The 17,190-nt window shown below is 44.1% G+C and overlaps 1 protein-coding gene across 1 annotated transcript in view; it reads right to left on the reverse strand.

Moving 5' to 3' along the window:
• Nucleotides 1-1,604: 1,604 nt before the first annotated feature.
• Nucleotides 1,605-17,190, reverse strand: part of LOC144769425 (START domain-containing protein 10-like) — a 323,191-nt gene continuing 307,605 nt past the window's right edge. Inside the window, exons 5-6 of the mRNA XM_078653520.1 lie at nucleotides 8,672-8,724; nucleotides 1,605-4,972 (exon numbers count right to left, since the gene is read on the reverse strand). Coding sequence (XP_078509646.1) covers nucleotides 4,745-4,972; nucleotides 8,672-8,724 — 281 coding nt within the window. The 3' untranslated portion in view covers nucleotides 1,605-4,744. The remainder of the gene's footprint in view (nucleotides 4,973-8,671; nucleotides 8,725-17,190) is intronic.

The raw sequence follows: 17,190 nt of genomic DNA on the forward strand, positions 1-17,190 counted from the left end.
ACAGGCAGACAAAGTCACTTTCAAAGCATGGTGGAATGCTGTTTGTTTTCATCATAGACTGGACACTAATTATGTCACTCCCATATCTCTGTCCATCAAAAGAGATCTTTAATGGCTTCCACTATCCTGCTTTTTAACCTGCGTTGCATCTACAAACATGACACCAGTTAATTCTTCCGATAAAGTCCGGAAACCTCCTTGATGTACTTGTTGTCTGTTTACTTCACTCTCATGATTACTCCTTTCATTGTATGGTTTTAGTTACAGTTAGACCAAACAATTTGAAACCTATTTTTCTATGCCTATAAAGTTTTAAACTCAGGTGGTATTTTAATTTTGATGATGTAATATTTTATTATCTTTACTTCCCTTGTTTCTTTTTCCCTCCCTGTTCCCCCCTCCCTGTTTACCTCTTCTTTCTTCCTTTTTATAAATTGTTATTGCTCATGATTATAAGCTTATTATGTTATATCTCTTTCTATATGACATTTTTCCCATGTTTCTTATTCACTTCTTCTCTTAATAAAGTTAAACTTAAAAAATATATATGTTATCTAAGGGGATGCCAGGGATACAGGGTGCTTTGTTACTAGATTTATAATGAGCATCAGAAACGGTTGTGGGTTATTATGAGTGAATCGGTGGCGTGGAGCAGAGGATGACTTTAGTGGATTGCTGCACTGGCAAAGAAAGTTTAGTCAAAAAAGGGCAGAAGATGTAGCCCTCCTTTGTGTCCCGTCAGAAGGGTTGACCACCCATTTTACAACCTTGGGGAAAACTCTGGTTTCTCTTTCATGCTAGCTCTGCAACATAGACCAAGCAGATATCACCAAGTCCTTCATCAATATATTTTCAATTTCTTTTTATTTCGCTCTCTGGGGATGAAGACCATTATTGCTTCTAATTGGATTTCTTTTGAAGCAGGGATTCTTTCATATTGGAACTAAACTGTATACGAGACCCAGAGAAAGAGCTACGTAGTTCATATGAGGAGAGATGATTTGCATTCCTACACCTGATTTGTTAGGAACCGAGCGGATTCTTGATAATCAGGATCATGAAAATGTGGCAGGGCTTGCTCAGAGCCAATCACTTGTCAGATATGCAAGACATGTGTCTGATTCCCCAGTCATAATGCCAATCTGCAGTTAAATTGCAGAGTTGATTTTGCAACAGTGCTTAATCTTGCGGATATTATGCAGTAATGTTTAATTTGAGGAGGTGTTGACAAGTTTTCAGCACTCAGTTCTGGAAACCGGCACTTATTTTTCCTCAACAGACTTGGACCTAGAGCAAGAGAGGGAAAAACAAATGGGGGGGGGAGGGGGAGTAAGAGAGCCGAAACAACAATGACAAAGAGAGAAATCTAGAACATGTCAGAGTGAGCTTAAGGGCCATGAGCGCCTAGTGGGGGATTAAAGATTCATGGGGCAGAATCAAGACTATTCCGCCTTAGTATTCAGCATGCCACCATTCAGTAGTGCCAGTCACAGGCTTCTGGGCAATCATTTGGGCCCAGGCACCTCTTGTCTTGCAAATTGAGTACTGGTAGCATGTATTACCATACCCTAGAGACCAGACTAGTAAAAAGAACAGTACACAAGTGAGAGTCAAACATTTATTTTGCAAGAAAATTACACACTAAAACTTTACTAATTTGCCAATATATCATAGCAGCCCATGACTTTAACGGGTTACATGACAACTACAGCTCAACCCCCTAAAGAGTGTAGAAATTCAACAGCTACTAAAACATACATATCGTGAAAAGTCAGAAAATATAGATTCATTTTAAATTCAGTCTTGTTCTAGGAGAAAAAACATCATTTGACATCTGGTTCAGTACCAATCTGCCCAGGAGTGTCTCCCTGCCACAGGTTGCGAGGTCTGTACGCCTACTCTTGCTAAGACTATACCTGTATCCTGAGAAATGAGTGAATGGTTGGTATGTCAGAATAAAAACACAGATGCAAAAAGACAGTGACAACAAGGTCAATCCGGTTTGTATGGGTGCTTTACTCCTTTTTCTTTTCCTCTTGTTTATATATGTAAGTGTTTTTGTGTCCATTGTACTACGTGCATCCTTCTCTTTTGTTTTAGATATGCTGTCAATTCACCTAGTGTATCCTGGACTTTTAGGTTCTGTCTTCTTGTTTTTCTGTCTTTTCATTTCAAATGTGTCTTGATCTACCTCGTCAAATGCCTATGAACAACATGAATGCCACATGGGGGTTACGGATTGCATCCAAAGAGTGAAACACCACTCAGCCATTGCTTTAAATTGGATTCACCCACCATGCTCAAAATATCTTTTGACTGATTGCTCTTTGCAGTTGTATATACTTGTAACCCAGATGAGTACTCCCATGAGGCATGTATGACCTATGATGCATGTGAACTCTCATATGCTCAAATGAGGTCTCATAATTATAAATACCCCAACAGGAATACACATTTTGACTTAACACAGTGTGTCCACTTTCATTTTTACCGCCTACAACACGATGGGCTTTCCTAAAGATAAAAGAGAGGTTTAGTCCGGGCTCTTTGGGATATGAAAGATGCATGTGGTTGACTGAGACTGAGGCAAAGTGAAACTTAGGCCCAGCTCACTATCAGTGTCAACTATAATCATGGCCCATGAGACCAGACTTAGTTAGTTCTCTGAAAATTATTTAATTTCTGTTTATTTATAAATGGCCCAAGATGCCATGCACAGGAGCCGCCTTAAAGCCCAGTTCTGTAGGAAAGTGGTAGTTGGCAGGGAAACCATGCTTGCCACATTCAATCAAGCTTCGATGGTTCAATCCATGCAGTAATCATATATGAAAAATAATTTGTGCCAGTGAGGTGGTGCATCTGTTACTATTGAGTGATGTCCAAAATTGAACTCCACTCCGATCTTAGGAAAGGCAAGGTGACCTTTATGAATACAGAGATTTCCGCACATGCTGTATCTTCAGAGTCAATAATATTTTGAATTCTTTAGAGGCCAGTCCACACCTACTTATCGAATTCCCAGTAATACCCTCACTTATAGTTAATGTGCAACTCCAACCAACAAAGTGACCACCCACCAAGGCCACGTGCCAATCTCATATCCATGTGTCATGTTGCTCTCAACCGTTGAGATAGGAGTGTCCAGTGCTAAGTCTCAATGGATACAGATATGACAATATCCTCTTTAGAGCTGAATTAATGAATGGGTGGATAGAGAGATGACAGCGCTTAGTAACTGCTGGTGTGGAGTGCAAAAATCTCAGGCCATTGGTTACCAAGTGGCTACCCCATACCTCAAAACAAATTAGTCTTTCTACCACTTTCTGGAATACGGATTTACAAGCTAGTCACATGTAAGCCAGCCCGCACAAACCGGGGCTGTGACCACTGCTTCGGGATCAGGAGGCAAGCTGATGGGAGCTGGTAGGATCAGGTGTGTGTGTAGAAAATAATAAATGAACGTGTCCTTTTGTAACATAACTGGTGCTCATAAAGCTCTCCAATACCCTCGGGTCGAGTTCGCACTATATAAAATCTGCCCCAAAAAAATCCTGCAGGAAAGTTTGGAGAGCTGCCCTGTTCAAGAGTTTGGATCCATTATCCTCAAATATGAACGATTATACACACCTGATCGCACTCGCTCCCATCAGTTTGCCTCCTAATCTTGCCTTTAAGAGGCAACCCCTTGACTTCCATGTAGGCTAATGACCTCGTGGCAATGGACAGGAGAAGCCTGCAAATTATTGTACTGGGACATTTAAAGAACTATTCATCAATGGCAATGGAATGGGGGTAATCAAAATGCACGTCCAGCCTAATAATTGGCATAACTTCTAAGTACTATTTCCTGTAATGTCGAGTTCCAGGGAGGGCCCCTCCACCGGATACTCCAGCATTGTAATAGTTTTGGTTGAGAGGAAGTCAACGCTTCCTATGGTAGTTTTGAGTTCAGTAATATACTTTCTACCCCATTTGCTGGGTTTTAGTTTCCTTTTGTGTGGAATGACCGCATCCTTAATTTATGAAGATCTCTGTTCAAAGCTGGGCTCCCAATGGTAAATCGTTGTTATTCTGCGCCAACCAAGCATGAAAGACACCCTGAATTGAATGCCTTTAAGAGATTTTAGAGCAGAATTAGATTAGTGGCTACTCCATTCTTTTCATACAACTGTGGAAATACCCAATTAGCAAGCAAATTACTCACTTTCTTCCATTTTTCATCAGTAAATGGGCTCTCAGTAAAATCTGGGTGCCCTGTGTGCAGACTTGTTGCATGAAGCACACTTGCAGGAGGATAGTGGCATGAACAAACCTATTGCTTATTGTATTAAAAGAGTCAGTTTCCATTCTTTCAGCTGCCGGTTTGAGAAACCAGTGAGGATTTCTATACACAAATTGCTGCTGGCATTGGAATAAAATAAACATAAAAAAGAGACTAATAAAAGAAAGCCAAGAATGTGCCTGTGGGCAACCTAAGGGATAAGCATTATATACAAAGGACCGAGAAATTATTAAATTAGTGGGTAAAAGATACATCTTTCATCACGAGGCACCTCCTACCCCTTTATCTTGCTCCCTTAGCACACCCTCTCCCCAGACCTCTCTTTGGGTGTTAGTATTTATACAGTTCAGAGGGATCCCGGGTGGATATTGTGGAGCAGGAGTACCAGCAGGAGGGACAGCAGGCAGGTTGGTGGAGGGCCGAGGTGAGAGGAGGGATCTGGTTCAGACCCTCCGCCCCCCATTACTCCTTGGGAAAGCCCTCTTCCTCGTCACTGATGTGCGTCTTTTCTTCGGACAGGCCACTTTCGTCGATGTTCTCCAGCTCGTGGGCATGCTGTATCTCCAGCTCGGCCAGGTTGACGGTGGGTAGGGTGTTCTGTTCAGGGTAGACCCAAGGTTTGAACCCAGGGTTATGCTTCCGTTTCCAGTCCTGGTACTTCAATCCAGCTTTATAGATTTTCTTCATTGCCTATGAAACAGAAGATATAACCAACAGGCACGATTACTAAGGTTTACGGTTAACAGTGCACTAAGTGGGGGTGTCAATTGCCTAAGATCACATGATGCATCGATAGAGAATACATTTTCAAACTTTGATGGACACAAGACAACCACAAGGATTCTACCCTTTCACCTTTTTGACTGTTTTGGTCAGAAGAAATACCTGACTCCACTGTAACCGTTACACTGTTTGGTTCTGGAGAAAGCATTTGAAATTAGGAGCATACTGGAAACAGGATCTTTTTCAAAATAAGTCAGAACAGATAACGAAAAAGATAATCTCAGGGTTTGGGAACCAATATTCCAGAATATGAATTGTTCAAGAAATTCAAGGCAAAATAATGTGTCAAATACACAGGGTCCCGGATGTCGATGGAATGCACAGATCTTTTTTCATGTACCTTATATGGTTCGCACGCATATTATTTCTCATAAGCTACTGTTCATCTTATTGAACGTTTTTGCTACTATACTTGAACGGAAATAATATTTCACAGCTCCATCCCTGATATTCCTGGGACTAGAAAGTGCTGCACAGTGGAGGTTCAATACACCCCTTGACACGCCAAGGCATGCAGCACCTGTAAAGCAAGCAGAAGAGGGATTCCCACACTACACCTGGTGTGTGGAGTGTTGTGAGCACTAGGTTTGTGTGCCACGACTTGTGCCCTGGAAAGCAAATGCAATACTCCAGTACATCCACTGTGGCTTTGCACAAGGCTAAAGAAACTGTTGCTCACAGAGTGTCAGATAGTTTACCTTTAAACATGAACAGACTTCTTCCGTAGGCTGATAGTGGTCCAATCGAGATAATTTAGGCACATTCATGCTCATGTACATTAGGTCTGAATCGCTATTTGAAGATACAACCTGTTAGCAGTACCTCAAGCATTCTCCATTCCTTAGCGAAGGCTCACAAGGATAAAGAACTTCAAAACTCACAACAAATTAAAGTACACTATATACACTAAACACTAAGGATCGATCTAGCCCTAAACGACTAGTCCATCCTAGGAGAATTCTAAAAACCGCACATGAGAAGCATTGTAGAGACCCAGTAGATACCTTGGAGGGTTCTCATTTGAAATTTTAATAATGTTTTATTTGGGGTTTTGTAAAGCACTACTAACCACCTTGAGTTCATAGCTAACTGGATCCTATTTCGGTATCCAGGATCCTCAGCCAGTGGCACTAAGGCACTACACAACTTGTTACTATTCAAAGAGGACTAACACCTGCTACAGTCTGCACTCAAGAACAGTAGTCCTATGTGATTGTCTAAACAGCAGACCGCTCTATGTGCCCTCTTCTAATTGCCTCCCTTGACATGTTCACTGAAAATGATTCAAGGACACTTTGGCCCAATTCAAGGCAGCGAAATATGTGTTTTTGCCTATCGCTGAATACTGAGTAGAGGGAAACCAGGATGGTGGCCTTTTGGGTGTACTGGTCACCCCAAGTTCCTGCTGTAGTCTATCATTCCAATTCCCCTAACACATCCTTTCTCTATAGCCAAACCCCAAGCACTCAGCTCATTCACCTGACTAAGCACCATTTTCCTCTCCCAGTTGCTAGGAGATATATTCAGTTATCCCACCCTTTGGGGGTCATCTCAGCACCAGCATCCATGCAGCAAAAAGAGACACTCATGCACCTGTCCTCTGGCACAGCATACCAGATTCACACTCATTCTCTCACTAAGCCAGCATTATGCCAGGTGGGCTTCACACAAGACTGAATCCAAGCATGGAGGACATCTTTACCTCTAATAAGTATGCAATTTTCAACCAGTCCCAAGACAAACTCTCCATGAGAAGTAATTCTTCAAATGTCAAAAGGACAGCTCTTGGCAAGGAGGTAATGATCGGAATGTGAGCTGGGCTCAAACAGAGATCCTTGGCACATATTTGAATATTGGAGAATGAAAATATTTCTTCAGGTATGAATACATTTAAAGTGGTGGACATTTATATGCTTAGAGGAGACATTTGGAAATGTAAGTGACTGCAGTGCATCAAACTTTAAGAAGAAGAGGAATGGGTTATGGACAATAATGGCCCAAAGTGAGGACCACCTGCACCTGGAAGTGCAACCACCAAGAAAGTATCCATAGTTGTAAAATTTGAGGTTTGACCTACTGCCTTCATTTTATATAGCACCCACCACCCAACTAAGTCTTTTGTCGCTGGTCTAAAAATTGAGTATATGAAAAGACCAGTCTTCAAACTTTGCTTGAAAATAGTCAGAGAGATGTTTGACCAGAGGCCAGGTGATCCTGGTAAGTGAGGACTGGACTTAAAAGAGCACCTGGGTTTGGTTGTAAATTTAGTAAAGCTTTGTCACACCCTGCCTCAGCAATAGCAGTTGTACATCTAAAACCTTCTGACTGATAATCAGTTTGTCCATAGGCATGAACTAAAAGCTCACGTTAGTGGCAATCTTGGCGAACCACAGTTACGTAGGAGCTGAAAGGAATTCACCAGGGCAGTAAACAGAAGACTCATGACTGAGTTTGGGCTATGTATTGTGTTCCTTTTTATAGGTTTGGGAAGGAGTATAGCTACTCTGCACAAGTACAAAACCTACATTGAGACACAAAGTACTACTAAATCTCTTGTTCTTACAAAGAAGGAAACATCACAACAAGGGGCTCATGAATGATGATCCTTCCCCGGTGCGATATCCCAGTGGCAGACTATGATGGAAAGAGTGTACATCTACACCTTCTCCGTGCACGTCACTGCTACTGGGCTCTCCTGGTTTGGGAAGCTCAGTTTCAATTACCAACTATGCAGCTTGCTTCAGATGGTGTAAATGGAATCTCAGCCTCACTTTTGAATGCATGGGGATACCCCAATCTCCAGAGATTCACAGGTATTTTTTTTATTGATTTGAACAATATCTTTGTTTTAGGAAAGGAATAATCAATGAATCATTTCCCACCTCTTCTACAAAGCAGACTTCCCCATAACACTTTAGAGCCAAAGGGTGTTTGAGGAGGCAGCGTTAGCCAGGTTCTTCCATGAAGTTCTTAGTGGGGTGAGGTGAACACACAGGCAAGCATTATCACTGGGCTCCTAATTTTGAGGGGCCCGGTAACAAAAGTCATCGGACCCATCTTATTTATAAATTGTATGTGCTTCATGAGACTTTCAGGCTACCACCAGCAGTTAAAATGTTTTGTGAAACACTTCGCAAAACATGCAGACATCAGCGCCGGAACACCAATTCACACATTTTATTCGCCAAAACATGGTATTTCTATTATTTCTCCCACTTCCGGAAATATTAGCACCCCTGTTAATGGTAATTCCGGTAGCGGGGAAATAGCTGGGATTAATTAGCCCAGGCCACCTGCAATGCGGCCTATAGTGGACTGACTGATAATAATGCTCTGAGTTATTATACAAGAAGTCCCTTCTAAACAAGATGGAGGAGACTGGGACTGGTCAGAAATATTTTAAAAATATCAGTGCATCCCTTCCCCCTTTACGCCTGTGCCCAAAGTTCATGCAGAGCCCATTGCAAGAGGGCAACTCTAGCCGAGTAAATGTATTTGGAGTTCCCCATAAATCGAAAACCTTTGAATTTCTGAACGGCAGGTATTTGAACGTTTATCTAGATAAAATGTATCACCAAGTTTAGAGGCACTGATGGTCATGCTTACCTTAGGAGCTACAAACTGGGAAACCTTGTTCACCACCCACTTTGGCAAAGAGCCTACAAAGATAAATGTTTAGGTGTTAGCAAGCCGCACGTTCTTGACACAATATAAAATAAATGCTCACATAAACCCGCATGCAGTACATTGCTTGTATTATCAAGTAGTACAGAGTGCTTATAAATGTCAGAGAGATTAATTATCTCTCACCCAAAACGGCTTCAAATAAAGGCTAATAAAAACACTAAGATGATGTTGGATCTGCTGTTCCTGCAAAACAAAGTTCAAGAATATTTAGGTCCTGTTTTCGGCATGAGCATTGTCGTGAGAAAATCAAATGAATCTGAACATGGAATAAATGATTTGATCCCTTTTATTAGTTCCAGTTGCAAGTGTTAATTTTTTGCTAGCTTTTAATGAACACAAAAGGATCAAAAGCCACCCTTAGAATTTAATCTCAGCTGTAAATCAGCAGAGCTCCTGCCTGGAAAACCTGCCATTCCCCTGCCTCATTCAAATGCTAGGCTCAGCTGTCAAAAACCTATGACCTGACAGCCCCTCTGCCACAGGTTCATTGAGTTAACTTTATTTGAAAAGTTTATATAACACTGGCTAGACCAGGAGGTATCAGAGGGCTTTACATGAGGTAGGACATTGTTTCAGTACATTGTTACAAAGTTACATCAGTTGCTGGAGCATCGCATAACACAGAAAGGGAAACAGTATAACATAGTTACATGAGTTACTAAAGCATAGCATAACAGAAAAAAACCGTCAAGGAGGAAAGTACTACAGGGGACACAAAAGTCAGGCTGGAAAAGGGGAGGCAGTCAAATAATAACGGAAGAGGCGGGGGAGGGACTAGAAACACAATGGGGAGACGAGGAAAGCAATGTCCGATGTCCGGTTAGGTATTTGATGGCCAAGGGGTGAGCCAGAGCCAAACTCCTCGATAGCTGCATAGGACAGCTCCACCGGGCATTGGACAAGGTTGCTCGGGCACCGCGGTAAGTACAGACAGTTATGGTATCTGCCCAGGGGGCATCAGCAAGAAGTTGCATCGAGAGCACCGGTCACGGTGTTATTGAGAGGACCGTGTCTGCCTCAACCTACAGCTCGCCCCCAGGTCAAGAGTGGTGAAAGGCGAGGTGGAAGGGACAGTTCCAAAGTTTACAGATCTACCCCAGTCCCAGAAGAAGAAGTGAGTGTTGGGCATTTGTGCAGGATCCCAGTGGTAGGGGGACCACTTCCAATCCTCTACTGGGTGTGTCTCCTTTGCCGCTGTGGTCACTCACGGAAGGGTCCCAGTAGCCCTGGAGAACGAATGCTGGATACCTCGCGAACAAGAGGGGAAAATCATTCTTATGTGGCATATGTGCAGGTAAGTAGGCTCACTTCTTCGAGGGGGAGCGGTCACCGCAGCTGAAGCGTTTTCCACTTTCAATAAGTTCCCCTGCCGGCATTGACTGTCCGGGCCTCTATGCTTAAATCGTGGCCCCTTCCCGCTGCTTCTCCCTAGTCAGAACTACCCGGCCACCATCTTAAATCCGGGCATGCTCAGGAACTCTTGGAGATCGTTGCAGCCGGAGTCTGCCAATGTCAGATGCCATTAGTCCATTAGCATAGACAGACTACAGGGGCTGTCCAACTACCCTGAACCAGGAACAGTAAATTATTACACCTAACAGACGGTTCAGGTGAAAAAAGGAATCACAATTAACATTTACACACTAAACAATATGATTAAACACTAAATGAAGAGCAAGAAGAAGAAGCCTATAAATACACATTAGCAAATTTTCAAAGACGATTATAATTCATTATATACATATTTTTTATAAAAAAGTTCCAAAAAAGAGAGAATAGCGCTAAAAAAAGAGTTGGCAAAACAAAAACATACAATTCACATGCCAAACTAGTGGCTAACAGACAAACATTATCATTACAAAAAGGAACAACATATACAAAATAATGTGTCCTTGATAAATTACAGCCACAAAATGCGTCGACGGCGTTTCAACCGCATGAAAACTACGCGGTCATCTTCAGGACAGAAGATATTTTGAGCGTACAGTTTCTTGTTGTGCAGATGACCACTCGTAATGGAGTTCGCAAGAGGACAAAGTTTCCAACTTCTGACAATTGCAAGTTTGGAGCATTCCAATAATTGGGGTCCCGATATTTTAGTACTGCATAAATAAAACTTCAATGGCAGCAACTTTAATTGCACCTATCAGTCAGCTCAATAAATCAGTCTGACAATTGCAAGTTTGGAGCATTCCAATGATTGGGGTCCCGATATTTTCGGACTGCATAAATAAAATTTCAATGGCAACACTTAGCTGAGTGGTTACCAGTCGCCTGCAATTCCGGCAGCTGATTTATTGAGCTGAGTAACAGGTGCAATTAAAGTTGCTGCCATTGAAGTTTTATTTATGCAGTACGAAAATATCGGGACTCCAATCATTGGAATGCTCCAAACTTGCAATTGTCAGACTGATGGTGGACCAGGGGAGAAAAAATTAACAATGAAGCTTACATACTGGGAGAAAATTCCACGCTCAACAAGGTAATTTTTTGTTTTGAGAAATAAACCACTACTATGTGGGGTTTGTTTCAGAAATACAAAAAAAACAAGTGGGCTCAATGTCATAGCTTCTGCCTGTCATTACAATTTTGAAGAAAGTGCTCTGCCACGTCAGAAGCAGTTTCGAAAAACAATCCTTGACCCGCCCACCTATTTTAGGATTTGTTCCTGACATGTGGCCCAATTTTAAGGATATGGCACATTCACAGATGGAAGGTTTGCACTTAATGATGGCCTTGGATGTGAGCAAGAATTTGACAGTTGTTTTGTTTCTAAGATGGAAGATCAACAGAAATACAGATTGTGTTTTCCGGATTAAGTTTCAGATATTGTAGGGCATAGTAGCCAAGATTGTATGTTCTGAATCATCTGTGTTAAAGCTGGATGGCAATCTTTAGTCAAGGATGGATTGCCCCAGAAATAGCACACTTCCATTAAGGACACACACATTATAACATTGCTATTAGTATGCGGACCGGTCATTGATGGTATTGTTTGTATTAACAATTCTAACTTCACATGTGCCTTGATAGGATGGTAGGTTATAAAGTAGACCGAGGCAAATATAACTGCACTTTTAGTTTTTTGATACACTCACTCAAAAGTACTCAGTCTATGTGTGTCTCTTTCTCCCTCCCTGCACCCTCCCACCATTTGAGTAGGGCTTCAAACACAACAGGGGTGATTAAAAAACATTTTCTGAGCTAACATGTGGAAAAAGTGGACTAATCTGCAGGCAAAATGTGATCCTGGTGTACACAGGCAGAGGCATTTTTTGTTTGAAATTGTTTATTGGAATTTTACATTTCTGATCGGTTGCAGACTGTGTTACATTCTTCTAATACATCAATACACAATTTACAGCTGAATATTTGTAATTGTAAACAAGCATTAGTACTATTCCACACTGTGATAACCATTTATGCCGTGGGGAGAGACCACTAGGGAGGATCTCCCCAGATGCTGTGAGCTATTCAGTGACATTGCTTTGTGCTCAGCCTGGACTTGCCTCCGTTGGGTGTGTGTGGATATTACATTGTTGAGTGGTTTACCCAATGTTGTCATGTCTTTTCTCGTTAGTTTGTATTCCCATCAACTGTTATCGGGGTTATACCCTCCGACGGGAACTTATAAACTTTCTATAACTAGGGTAAACTACGGGGAAAGAGGGGGAGCAGCCGGACTAAGAGTCTGTAGGATCGATATTGTCAGTGGCTCCGGTGGATTTGTGTCGTGTGTGAACCTGTGTAATTATTGTGCCCATTCCAGTGAGATAGGATGCTTACGGGTTCCCTTTACCTCCTAGTCTCGGAGCACCTCTTTGTCTGCTTTGCCCCATTTTTTCGTAGCTCCTATCCAGGCAGCTTTGGGGGTCCCTGATGGGGACCGCCAGTACCTGGCTATCCCTCTTATCGCTAAGAGGATGGCGAGAGACATGAAGCCGTATTGTACTTTTTCAGTTTTCCGCCTGCGGAAGAGCCCGAGAGCACATGCCTCCCATGTGGACATTGCTGTGATATTGGTAGTCGCCTTAAGTGTCCGATGCAACCTGTCCTAGTAATTGTGAATGGTGGGGCAATCCCAGAACATGTGTTTGAAGTCCGGTTTGAAGTCTGTTTCGGAGGTTTGGCATCGGGGCATGCAAAGTGTGTGTCTGGGTAGAACTGATGGAGATGGTGTGGCGTGAGGTACGGTCTGTGGAAGACATTGAACTGTATGTTCCGAAATCGCGCGTTCCTGGAGACCTTTTTGGGGTACTCTAAGGCTGTGCTCCACTCTTTATCATTGAACGCTCTTTCTATTTCTGTTTCCCATTTTTGAAGCAAAGGCTGTAGGGAGGGGAGGATTACCTTCCGGACTGCTTTATAAGGCCATGTGTCTAAGTGTCGTCCTACCCCCATATGCAGGATAGTGTGCATTACTGGATGTGTCGGGGTTCCCCTTCGTGTGGGTTCCAGTAACGACGACTGCTGTCTATAAGTTGTCTGTGAGTTAAGAATTGTCCTGGCAGCAGGTCATATTGTTCGACCATCTGGGCGTACGTTCTAAGTTGACCATCCTCATACAGGGATTCTATCTCTGTGACTGCCAGGTCAGTCCACACCTGGAGGGTGCCGGCAGTATAGTATTTCTCCTCTCTGGGGAAACCGACCAGCGGGAGAAGGGGTGAGTACAGAGGTCTGCCCTTGGACATGCGATGTATTCTCATCATACATGACCGGGCTATGGACATTTGTAGGGGTCGGGTATGTATGGGTTTGGTGCCCAGCAATAATAGCCTATGAATCGCCGGCTGTGGTGTGCGGCCCTCTGTAGTGGTGGCCTCCCTCGTCTGGCGCCCTGCTGTTCAGTATGACAGCCATTGTAGCTGGGCCACCAGGAAAAATGCTTTGAATTATGGCGCTCCCAGTCCTCCGTCAGTCCTGGGCAGGTATAGTGTTGACAACGCTACCCTGCGTCGGCCTCCTCCCCAAATCATTTCGGTGAGTAGGGTATCTACCTCATTAAAGAATATTCGTGTTGGTATAACTGGAAGATTGGTGAAGTGCTAGAGTAGCCTGGGGACCAATATCATATTTGCCAGTGCCAGTCTTCCTATAGGAGCTAGGGGTAACGTTTTCCAGAACCCCACTGCCGATCTAATCCCTGCCAATGCCTTACGGTGATTCCTTTCATATAGGTCCTCTGGGGTATGGTACAAAGTCACTCCCAGGTATCTAGGCGCTTCAGCGTTCCATGCGAGTGATTGAGTCCCAATCTGTACCTCAAATGGGGCCATGTGAGGGCTTAGCAGGTATATCATGGATTTCTCCCAGTTCACTTTGAGACCTGAGGCCTCCGCAAAGTCTCCCACTGCCCCCCAGATAGATGATAGGTCTTGAGTAGCATCCCGCACATAAATTCAAAGGTCATTTGCGGCACGCAATGAACCGTGTCTGCCAGCGGGATACCCCATGCCTCACCCTCACGTCTCAAGCGCAATGCCTGTGGCTCCACCGCCAGGGCAAACAGGAGTGGAGATAACGGGCAACCCTGCCTGGTTCCTTTTTCAATTGCAAACGCTGGGGAGATGTATTTATCTATTGTAACTCAGGAGGTGAGACCCGTGTATAGGAGTTTTGTGTACGCTAGTAGGGTTGGCCCAATGTTTACTCTGCTGAGGACCTCAAATAAGTATGGCGACAATAGCGTGTCCAATGCCTTTTCGAGATCTAGTATTAGGCACGCCACGTATAGGAACTGCGCACTCGTCCTGTCTTGTATATGGAATAGTGTGCCTAGGTTTTGCGATGTGTTACGCCATGGGATGAACCCGCATTAGTCTGGGTGGATTAATTGTGTTAGGATTTGTGTGAACCGTTCTGCTAATATTTTGCCCAATATCTTGCAGTCCGCGTTGAGGAGGGTGATTGGTCTGTATGAGGAGGGGAGCATTGGATCTCTATGCGGCTTTAGGAATGTGACTATGATCGATTAGCTCAGGGAGCCCAGTAGTTCGCCCCTATCTAGGGCATCATTATACATGGTGGCCATGTACCAGGTCAATTGGGCAGAAAAAGTGCTATAATATTCTAGTGGAAAGCCATCCATTTCCTGCGCTTTGTTCTGTGCTAGTGCCCTGATCGCTAGGGTGATATCCGTGGTTTTAATCCTCCCCTCCAACATTTTTTTATCCGCCTGAGGAACTTGGGGCAGAGGTAATGAGTGCAGAAATCCAGTGATTGTTTGTGGGTCACTCTGTTTTGGGGCTCGGTAAATGCTAGAATAGTAGTCGTAGAAGATATACAAGGTTTTCTGACTGTGAATGACGGAGTATACCCGACTTTTCCCTTAGCTCATTGATTGGTTTTACCTCCAAGTCCTGTTTGGCAAGCCAGGCTAAAAGTGTCCCTCCTCTATTGCCCTCCCGGTGAACCCTGGAAGCGTACAACCTACAATTGTATTTGCGGAGGTGTCTCAGCGTTTCCGCATGTTTTGTTTTGGCTGTGGTAATTTGGTCTGAGGTAGCCTTGCCCCTGTCTGCCTTTTTCGAGAGGTCTGCTAAGGTTGGTTCTGCTTCTTGTAATGACTCCTCAAGTATTCTATGTACCCATACTATTTGCTGTATACAATGTCCCCTCGCTACCACTTTGCTTGCGTCCCATTCGATCAGCCGTGATGTCGCTGTTCCCGCTTTCAGTGTAAAGTGTTCCTGGATGTGTTCCGCATGTTCTTGACTGAACACTTGGTCTGTGAGGCAGCCTCGTGGTAGTTTCCAGGTGGGAATGGGGGGCGGTGAGGGGGTTTCCATCTAAGGGTCAGAATATGTGCATTGTGATCTGATAGCACCCTTCCCAGATAGTCCGTGTGTTGCACTTTTGGGAGTAGGGTAGTGGTGCATAAAAATCTATCAAGGCGTACTCGTAGGTTGTGTGGGATAAAGTGAAAGGAGTATAGTCTGGTGGTGGGGTTTCGCGCTCGCCTTTCAACGCCCAATGTGTTGCCCATGTATTGAAAATTTCCATTTGCTTATGTACCGGTGAGTGCGCAAGTGGGGGATGGGATCTATCTAGGCTAGTATCTAGAACACAGTTGTAATCACCACCGAGTATCCATCGGGTTAGCGTGTAGCGGGTTAATAATGTAGTGAGGCAACTCCAGAATGGTGCTTGCTGTACATTTGGGGTGTAGATACTCCCTATCAGTATGGGTTGTCCGTATAGTAATCCCTCTATCACTGCATATTGCCCTTCCTTGTCCACTACTCGTGTCTGTTCCTTAAAGGGGGTTTCAGGACGTATCCAGACTAGAGCCTCCCTAGCGAATGCTGAATACGCTGTGGTGCAGATGGTACCCCTCCAAATTTTACAGAGGGTTTCAACCTCTGTCACTGTTAGATGTGTACCCTGTAGGAGGGCTATGTGTGCTTGTTGTCTCTTTATGTAGGCGTATACTGCATAACGTTTACTAGCCGTGTGCATCCCCTGTACATTTAGTGTGATAAGTTTAATGTCTGTGTCAGGGATTCTAGTGGTCATGGTGGTAGCTGGCTGATTAGGGGTCACCTATGTGGTGCTCTGTCGTGCCGTCCTGGCCCTCCTTGCTAGTATCTTTACCCTCCACATACCTCTTGTTATCTCATCCATTCACTCCTGTAGGGGTGCTAGGAAAATGATCAAAGAGGGGGAACCTTAAACCAAACTTCGGGAAAACAAGTCCAAACTGTACATCTCGTACTGTCTCTAGTTCGGTACGTGGAGTGGGTGGTTACGTTTCTTAATTGAAGGGGTCAACACCATAGCTGCCCGCTTCATGACAAAGATTTGTGAATACCTGTTGATGTCTCTATTGTTTTTGCTATATACCAGAGGTCCGGTTTTTCGAAATCGTTATGGGATGACCCTGACACCGACAAGGTATGTTCTCTTGTGCTGTGCGTCGCATTTACAGATCAGATGATGTGGTCTCGGGGGGATCTTCCGGACATCTGCCTTGCCAGCTCTGACTGACTTCGATGTGCATGTCATATCATTGTGTCCGCTGTTTGTGGGGTCACCAGCGGTGGGGTAACCGAGCCCTCACTGGAGTTTTGGTGTCACTGGCGTCCTCCTCTGATGTGAAGAGGTGTGGGCCCTTGTCCCCACCTGAGCTCTCTCCAGTTTGTCGTGTCACTGCCGCTGCCTGTAGGGCTCTCCTGGTCTCCGCTACTATTTGTTCCAGGTCTGGGGAGCTTCTGGTATTTGGGAGCGACCGTTGGCTCATTTGCGTGAGGGTGACTTGTTTGTGCTGCTGTCGCCGCCGGCTGGGGGGGGGTCGTTGATTTTGTGCGCTTCTGTGTTCAGTAATCTCTCCTACATGTTGTTCCACCCAGTCTCTCGCCTCTGCTGAGTCTGTGAAGAAGTGTGTCTTCATGCCGTGAATGATCTTGAGGCGGGCTGGGAATAGGAGTGCATATGTA

The sequence above is a fragment of the Lissotriton helveticus genome, chromosome 7 (genome assembly GCF_964261635.1).
Source record: "Lissotriton helveticus chromosome 7, aLisHel1.1, whole genome shotgun sequence".
In the NCBI taxonomy this organism is placed as follows: Eukaryota; Metazoa; Chordata; class Amphibia; order Caudata; family Salamandridae; genus Lissotriton; species Lissotriton helveticus.